Source organism: Labrus mixtus, chromosome 1 (assembly GCF_963584025.1).
Source record: "Labrus mixtus chromosome 1, fLabMix1.1, whole genome shotgun sequence".
NCBI classification, from domain to species: Eukaryota; Metazoa; Chordata; class Actinopteri; order Labriformes; family Labridae; genus Labrus; species Labrus mixtus.
This window is the reverse complement of record NC_083612.1, coordinates 151,756-161,518: the sequence shown is the minus strand read 5'-3', so window position 1 is coordinate 161,518 and position 9,763 is coordinate 151,756. Positions and strand designations below refer to the sequence as shown.

The following is a 9,763-nucleotide window of genomic DNA, read 5'->3' as shown; positions in this document are numbered from 1 at the left end:
GAGATCTCAGATGGAGAACGGGTGATTGGATGGAAGATGTTTATTGTCCCCGAGGGGACTGAGGTCTACACAGGAATACACATCATAAAAACACAAAGACATGAACACATATCAAACATGTAACCCACGGTTACCATCACAAATACTGCAGCTCAGTCTGCAGGGACTCATCAGGAATAGGAGGTGCTCTTGAGCGTGACACTGAATCCCCACCAGCTCAGCAGCGCCCCCTGTGGGCCGCCCCCTCACTCTGACATCTCTCTTCCTGCGTGTGTGTGTGTGTGTGTGTAGCATGTTCAACTACAGATTGTAAAATTGAATTTCCTCTTAATTAATAAAATCTTCTTCTATCCTGCTGATGGGACGACGTCAGATATCTGTCTGATCTGGTCCCCCTAACAGAAGTGAACCTCCTCTGTCATGTAGAGACCACTGAGGGTCTCAGATCCTATAGCCCAGCGGGGGTGTGATGTGTGTGTGTGGGGGCGCCACCACATGCGAGTGTTGGCGGCCTGAGTGTTTTCAGAGCGTGCATGGAGTGATCTCTCTCTCTGATTTTGATCCTCAGATGAACTGTAAGTCACACGTTCTTCTTCTCCCTCGGCCTCCATTGCATCTTCATCCCATCTGTTTTGCTCTTCCTGTGGTATCTCTCACCTTGCCTTCCAGCTGTCTCTGACATGAAGTGAACCGAGCTGGAACCCGTCTTCAAAACGCCGATCAAAACCAAGAGAGGAGAGGAGGAGGAGAGGAGGGGAGGGGAGAGGAGAGGAGAGGAGAGGAGAGGAGAGGAGGAGGAGGAGGAGAGAGGAGAGGAGAGGAGAGGAGAGGAGGAGAGGAGAGGAGGGGAGGGGAGGGGAGAGGAACACTTGTTGGGGAATCAGGCGTTTCATTCTGAAGCTCCACAGCTGTGTAATACCCTCTCAGGCCACATGAGGGCGCGACAGCCCTAAAATAATTTCTACTTTCTCTCTTTCAGGATCAGAGTGGATTTAGAACAAGAAACTTCACACACATGTTTTGAGGAGCTCAGAGACTTATTTAAACTGAAGAAGAAGAGGAGGAGGATATGTCACCTTTAAATTAAACTGTACCACAACTAATCATGATCATGGTGTTTAATTTCATGACATTACAGTAGATGGAGCTAGAAAAGATGCTGGATATAAAATTCCACAATCATGTCTCACAGTGGAATAAAGAACAAAGCAGACAGTAATGTATTCATCATGACAGTCAGCAGGACTCCTAAAGTATTCAGTGCTGTCCTCACCTGCCCTCAGAGCACCTGTCCTCACCTGCCCTCAGAGCACCTGTCCTCAGTGCACCTGTCCTCAGTGGTTATATTTCTGTCTTTGACTGTAAGAAAAATGGCGCTGATATAAAAGTGAACGTCTGTAGGTTTCCTCTGCAGGTTCCTGATGTATCCACATGTTTATAAAGGTCAGAGGTCACTGTAGGTGTGTTCACTGACACCTTTCACTGGTGATTGTAACTGTAACAACTGGACAATCAGTGCTGGACGTACGATGAGGCCTGAATGACTTCCTGTTATCTCTGCATTCATCATGACATGATGTACGGGAGAGTGGCTGAGTGCTCCTTTTTGTGTGTAGGAGACAAAGATGAGACTTAAATAAGATCATGTCCTAAACCCCGTCCGCCTGTAGGGGGATTGATGACCCTCTGGAGCTGTTGTTGATGTCTTCTTCTCCTCGTGTAGTCCTGAAGCATTTTGTTAATGGAGGTCTCAGACTGCCTGTTACACAACACATGTTCACAGTGTTCATTCAGGTGTTACATAAGCTTTAAAGTACTTTCCCTTAAAGGCAGCACAGCTTCCTTTTCTTCTTTAACTGTGTGTTCAGTGGAGATAAAACTGAAGAAAGATGGACGTCCTGAAGCTGCACAAACACTGAAGCACGTCTCTTCAGGGGACTTTAATGTGTGTTCTGAAGATGCAGGATCAGAGGGATTAAGTTAACAACACTGAATAAAGTGGGTTTCATGAAGTCAACAGGAAGTGTATTACACGAGCGACATGAGACGCCCGTTTAGTAAGAAAGCAGGCAGAGTGCTGACCCAGCAGGGGGGCTCTTCATGGCTGTTAGTGTACGCCATATTCAGACTGTGTTAAAAGTGTCCCGGTTCTGAGTGTCCTCCTGGTTCTGATCCTCTTCAGGATCTAGTGTGAACCCTGGTTCTTCATCTCCCTTTGGACATGATCTATACTCCAGCTTTATGACCTCTGTGTTTCTGTTAATAAAGATGTTGTACCTCCGCTCTCCCCCTCGCCGTGCGGCACACATTTCATTCTCCTGCTCTTTCTGTGAGTTTGACGTATGTGTTTCATCTTACTTTTGTCCATGTAAACATAGCTAGAGTCGTGAGTGGGTCGTGGAGACAACAGTCCTGCAGGACCTTTCTGAATCAGAGGAGCGGCTCACATGTGTCTGCAGTCCGACCCACTGACCCCCCAGAGTTCCTGACGTACTGAACACCAGTGTTGTTGTGACCTTTTCATTTCAAACTGTGAGGATGCAGGTCTCCCTGTGTGTGTGTGTGTGTGTGTGTGTGTGTGTGTGTGTGTGTGTGTGTGTGTGTCCACACCTTGTTACCAATCAAGCCTTCACACCTGCTGCTCGTCTGCATCAAGCCTCCTACCCTCCCTGCGAGAGATCAAAGATCAGCTCAGTCAGATGTTACAGTTAGTCACAGGAAACACATCGCTCAGGCTGTTTGAGAGACCGCCCACTAAACTAATACAACGCACTGATTTGTCAAACAAATACTGATGTTTTGTTACCGTTCCTTTGAGCTGTTCGACGTCAGTTTGGGATCCCTCACCACTTCCTGTTTCTGTGCTTCACTTCCTGTCCTAACTTTGCATCTACCAGAAGGATCGTTTAAGGGGGAGGTGCTGAGAGCGACGGCCCGTTACGTGGCCAGACATCTTTTATCCTTTATGTCCAGCTCTGTTTTCTTTTCTTTGTTTTATTATGACTTCTTGAATCTTTGGAGTTAAATAAAGCTCTGTCAGTTTGTGTTCGGTCTCCATGACTTGAGCTTTGGTTGAATTATTAAGGTGAAGGAGGCCGTCACACCACCAAACAGTTCTAAACAGGCAGACGCAGACGCAGTCGCCCATGACCTGACCTTGACCTGACCTTGACCTGACCTTGACCTGACCTTGTCCTTCAGACTTTAAAGTCTCAGTGTCTTCTCATGATGTCCGCTGATTGTTGGCTGGATGTTTAATGACCCTCTCACAGGGAGAATCAATCAATCAGCCATCAACAGCTTCCTGTCAGACAGTTTCTCAGCTCCTGAGAGTAACACACTTAATATCGACCTGGAACAGCAAAGTGATCCCTTTAGCTTCCTGGTTGAACTTCATGTCATCACATGGTGCTCTCAGTGCTGAACAGTCCAGTGTTTCCTTTTAATGATGTAGCCTGTGCACTGCTTCTCTCTTTGTCCCCGGTGGTCGTGCCTCTTTTAGCAGACCCTGACGCAGTGGACTTCAGAGCCTCCATGGTCACAGTGTCTGTCTGCAGCTCTGACATCACTGCAGCTCTACTGCGGCCGCTCCTCAGACGCTTAGGGAAGCGGATGGCGAAGAGTCCGTAAACGACGGGGTCCAGGCAGGTGTTGAAAAGACCGAAGATGAAGAGGATGTGGGTGAGGGAGTGGGAGACTTTTCCCTCCAGGTTGTCAGGGAAGAACCAGTACCAGAACCCCAGCAGGTAGTACGGAGTCCAGCAGACGATGAAGCAGATCACGATGACCATGCTCATTTTCAGAGTTCTCATCCGGGCTTTGGGGATGTTGTTCTTCGAGCAGCGCAGATGTGTCTCATCGGGTGATCCTGCAGGACAGACAGAAGAGCTTAACAGACCCTAACATGATTCTATGACAGGGTGTAACAGAGACAGACCGGGACAACCAGACCTAGACAACTTGACCGAGACAACCGAATCGAGACAACCTGACCGTGACAACCTGATCGAGACAACCTCACCGAGAGAACCGGACCGAGACAACCTGACCGAGACAACCTGATCGAGACAACCTGACCTAGACAACCTGACCTAGACAACCTGACTTAGACAACCTGACTTAGACAACCTGACCGAGACAACCTGATCGAGACAACCTGACCTAGACAACTGGACCGAGACAACCGGATTGAGACAACCTGACCGAGATAACCGGATTGAGACAACCTGACCGAGACAACCGGACTGAGACAACAGGACCGAGGCAACCTGACAGAGACAACCGGATCGAGACAACTGGGCCGAGACAACCTGACCGAGACAACCGGATTGAGACAACCGGACCAAGACAACCTGACAGAGACAACCTGATCGAGACAACCGGACAGAGACAACCTGACCGAGACAACCGGATTGAGACAACCGGACCGAGACAACCTAACAGAGACAACCTGACCGAGACAACCGGATTGAGACAACCTGAACGAGACAACCTGACCGAGACAACCTGACCGAGACAACCTGGCCGAGAGAACCTGACCGAGACAACCTGATCGAGACAACCGGACAGAGACAACCGGACCGATAGAACCTGACCGAGACAACCGGACTGAGACAACCTGATCGAGAGAACCTGACCGAGACAAGCGGACCGAGACAACCTGATCGAGACAACTTGACCGAGACAACCTTACCGAGACAACCTGGCCGAGAGAACCTGACCGAGACAACCGGACTGAGACAACCTGATCGAGAGAACCTGACCGAGACAAGCGGACCGAGACAACCTGATCGAGACAACTTGACCGAGACAACCAGACCGAGACAACCGGACCGAGACAACCTGACCGAGACAACCTGACCGAGACAACCGAATCGAGACAACCTGACCGTGACAACCTGATCGAGACAACCTGACCGAGAGAACCGGACCCAGGCAACCTGATCGAGACAACCTGATCGAGACAACCTGACCTAGACAACTGGACCGAGGCAACCTGACTGAGACAACCTGACAGAGACAACCTGACCGAGACAACCTGACCGAGACAACCTGACTGAGACAACCTGACAGAGACAACCTGACCGAGACAACCTGACTGAGACAACCTGACCGAGACAACCGGATTGAGACAACCTGACCGAGACAACCGGACTGAGACAACAGGACCGAGGCAACCTGACAGAGACAACCGGATCGAGACAACTGGGCCGAGACAACCTGACAGAGACAACCGGATTGAGACAACCGGACCGAGACAACCTGACAGAGACAACCTGACTTAGACAACCTGACCGAGACAACCTGACCGAGAGAACCGGACCGATAGAACCTGATCGAGACAACCTGACCGAGACAACCTGACCGAGAGAACCGGACCGAGAGAACCTGATCGAGACAACCTGACCGAGAGAACCTGACCGAGAGAACCGGACCGAGAGAACCTGATCGAGACAACCTGACCGAGAGAACCTGATCGAGACAACCGGACCGAGACAACCTGATCGAGACAACCTGATCGAGACAACCGGACCGAGACAACCTGATCGAGACAACCTGACTGAGACAACCTGACAGAGACAACCTGACCGAGACAACCGGATTGAGACAACCTGACCGAGACAACCGGACCGAGACAACCTGACCGAGACAACCGGACTGAGACAACAGGACCGAGGCAACCTGACAGAGACAACCGGATCGAGACAACTGGGCCGAGACAACCTGACCGAGACAACCGGATTGAGACAACCGGACCAAGACAACCTGACAGAGACAACCGGATTGAGACAACCGGACCGAGACAACCTGACAGAGACAACCTGACTTAGACAACCTGACCGAGACAACCTGACCGAGAGAACCGGACCGATAGAACCTGATCGAGACAACCTGACCGAGACAACCTGACCGAGAGAACCGGACCGAGAGAACCTGATCGAGACAACCTGACCGAGAGAACCTGACCGAGAGAACCGGACCGAGAGAACCTGATCGAGACAACCTGACCGAGAGAACCTGATCGAGACAACCGGACCGAGACAACCTGATCGAGACAACCTGATCGAGACAACCGGACCGAGACAACCTGATCGAGACAACCTGACAGAGACAACCGGATTGAGACAACCGGACCGAGACAACATAAAGATAACAAACTCTGTACTCTTCTTCTCTTGTTCAGTGTAAATCAATGCATGTTAATGCAGCGCCCCCCAGTGGTCACAGTAAACACCATGGCATATTTGAGGTATTTCTGCTTTGCTTCTTATATCTCACATTTTTCTTTAATAAGTTAAATATGATATTGTGAGAAAGCAGACTGTACTGTGAACTTACGGTTCTTTTTGGTCAGCAGTCTTGAGATCTGGATGAAGATCCGGCTGTAACAGACGATCATTATCACCAGCGGCAGCAGGAAGAGGCAGCAGAAGGTGAACATGTTGTAAGCTGTTTCCTGCCAGTGCATGACAAAGCTCCCTCTAGTGGTGCACTGAGTAAAGTTTGCTGGATATGTGATGGTCACATTATGGAAAATAAACATCTGTGGAATCAAAAGTTCAAGAATATCAGAAATCATGTTTCTGGACGTATCGCTCATTCATAGTTCTTATTCATACGACCAAAATATCAAACATGGCAGAAATCCATCCAACTGATCGGGAGCAGCTGATCGGGCCGTGACATAACATTTCAACACAGATGTGGATTTTATTAATGCACCACTATCTACATGTTGTACAACAAGCTAATGAGCTAACGAGCTCTACATGAGCAACAGAAAGGAAAATAGAAACTGCGCTCCTCATCGCTCTTGGCCTGTCAGGACACTCAGATAAGAAACAACAGAATCAAGCTAATTGTGTCGCCGTGCTGTGAGGACACATTGTCGGCGTACGCTGAACGATGATGACGCATGCTCGGTCCTGAAGTGGTACAGTGTTCAGCAGCTGACTCACAGTGTCTTTCTTATTATTGTTGTTGTTCTGTCAGGTTCAGGGATTCCCTCAAACTGACTCTGTGTATCCCCTGAATCCTGCAGCAGGTTTTTCTGCATCAAAGCTGCTGGAGCTTGTAGAACTTTTTTATCAATCCACAGATATATAAGGCCTCAGTCGATGAACCATGTAGGAGATTCAGTGTTAATCTTCACACCATTTTCTAATTTAGTCTCCTGATGAAAATGTCCTTTATATTGAGTCAGATATTAATCATTTGTTTTTTATTTAATTTAGTCAATTAGTCACTGACTAAAATTGCACATCATTTTGGTTGATGAAAATAGAAGATATTTTAGTCAATAAAATCAGACGCAAGTTTTTATTTTGATTATCAGAAGCTCCAGGGGGCGGGGCTTCACGGACCTACAGGCGAGAGGCTCCAGGGGGCGGGGCTTCACAGACCTGCATGCGAGAGGCTTCAGGCTGCACTTTGTTGCGCTCACCACACACGCACACCTTTGATGAAGTCTGCTCTGGTTTACAATGATTTTAGAACAGCTGAGGGGGTACTTGATAATCGTCACTTGTAATCGTTTCGTCACATTTTCGTCAATTAGATGATGAAGTAATATTATTTATTAAAGCGTCAAATAGCAGAGTTTCATCTCGTCATCGTCATAGTTGACTAATTTAAAAAGACCTTCGTCAACGAATATTTTCGTCATGACGAGATTAACACTGAGGAGATTTTTTTTCCAGTGGCTGAATTTGAACTCTCTCTATAATTTGTGATCTGCATACGAGTTAATCGTGCTCTGAGGCTGGAATAAAACATGCAGCATGTCATCACATGAAGGGAAATGAAGCAGAATATTTACAGGAGCTGTATGCATGAATCATGTGTTTCCTAAAGTACACTTCTTACAGCGTATGGAGTCTCTCTGTTTAACCCCTCGTTGATCTCTGACTCACTCCTGCTCTCTCTGTTTAACCCTAACACACCTGCATTGCCCCCCCCAGAGCCCCCCCTGAGCCCCCCTGAGCCTACCTGTGGGATTGAGAACACGGCGCTCATCGTCCACGCCACCATCAGCATGACCCTGTTCCTCTTGTGGGCCGTGCTGATGGCCAACGGGTTGAGAATAGCAGACTGTCGGTCCAGGCTGATGACCACGGTGACAAAGGCGCAGGAGTACATGGCGTGCAGCTTGAGGAACATCAGAAACCTGCAGGCCAGGTCGCCGGCCAGCCACTGCACCGTGATGTTCCACACGGCGTCCACCGGCATCACGATGAAGGTGACCAGCAGGTCGGCCGCCGTCAGGTTGAGCATCAGCACCCGGATGTGTGATTTGCTGTGGCGGCCGTTGGCTGCCCACAGCACGGCGAGGTTACAGATGGTGGAGACGCCACAGAGGACGAAGGTGATGATGACTCTGACTTTGGCCGCTGTAGAGAAGGTGGGCAGCTGCAGCCCCGTGTCCACTGAGGTCCAGTTACAGCGAGGAGGCAGAACGTCACAGCCGGCATTCAGGTCACATCTGGCGCTGTGCTGATACATGCTGATGGGCGGAGGATCACAGCTGGAGGAGGCGTTCATTGTGTGAGCCGCTGAATCTCCACTCAAACATAAAACACAAGACGGAGAGGGAGGAGCCTGTGAGCTTGTCTCTCTGAGGCTCGCTGATGTGAAGAGAAGTATGGCCCGGGGGGGTCAGAGGGGGGGTCTCCACACTGTTGAATATGCAGCATCACCAAAAAAAACCTGCAACGACAGACAAAGCAGTGATGAGGTTTCTACTGTCAGATATTCTCTAGATAACAAAAAAGGAATAATAACTTTATTAATAAAGCAGACATGTTTACAAAGAGCTTTGACAAAGAAACGACAGGAAGTAAAGACACACCGACCAATCAGAGATCATTAAGAACAGAATAAATGCAAATAAAGGATTCAAACAGCACGTCTGATAAAGGACGACAGAGTCGGAGCAACACAACTGAAGATGAAAATAAAAGATTAAAATACGTTTAAAAAAAGACAAAGAAGATTAAAAGAAGACGACGTCACAGGAAGTGAAAACTAAAAAAGATTAAAGAAGAAATAAAATGAATCAAAGAAAACATGAAACATCACATATGAACCCTCTGAATGTGTGTGTGTTAAATATAAGATGTAAACACACTCACTGTAAGTCTTCATGGCGGTCCCATCTGCGGCTCCATCCCCCCTCTGAGGGCTCTCAAGAGTCTGTGCCGTCCTCCTGCATGTGTGAGTCTATAAAGTGTGTGTGGGCGGAGCTATGAGCGTCTCCAGCAGCGTCAGGTCAGCGCAGCCTGTCAGAATGAATTTAATAAGACCCCCACAACCCCACTGACTCAGTTTCATGAAGACCACTTCATCTGCTTTCATTAATCATCTTAATCATCATCTGGAAAAGAATATTTAATGAAAATCTTCAAAGTATTTACTTCATGGATGACACGGTGACATTTTCTCTGTTGTCAGTTTTGATCTTTTATTGTATAATTTTAGAAACAAGCAGGACCAGACCAGACCAGACCAGACAAACAGGACCAGACCAGACCAGACCAGACAAACAGGACCAGACCAGACAACCAGGACCAGACCAGACCAGACCAGACCAGACCAGACCAGACAAACAGGACCAGACCAGACCAGACCAGACCAACATGACCAGACAATACCAGACCACCAGGACCAGACCACCAGGACCAGACAAGACCAGACAAGACCAGACAAGACTAGACCAGACCAGACCAGACCAGACCAGACCAGACAACCAGGACCAGACCAGACA

General features: G+C 48.6%; 1 protein-coding gene across 1 annotated transcript; it reads right to left on the bottom strand.

The window, feature by feature from the left end:
- Positions 1–3,401: 3,401 nt before the first annotated feature.
- On the bottom strand, positions 3,402–9,026 carry LOC132953848 (putative gonadotropin-releasing hormone II receptor). Its single transcript, XM_061036791.1, has 3 exons — positions 7,990–9,026; positions 6,340–6,544; positions 3,402–3,868 (listed from the first exon to the last, which is right to left on the bottom strand). Exons 1-3 carry the CDS (start codon positions 8,539–8,541, stop codon positions 3,402–3,404), a joined length of 1,224 nt encoding a protein of 407 aa, XP_060892774.1. The 5' UTR covers positions 8,542–9,026.
- Positions 9,027–9,763: the final 737 nt, after the last annotated feature.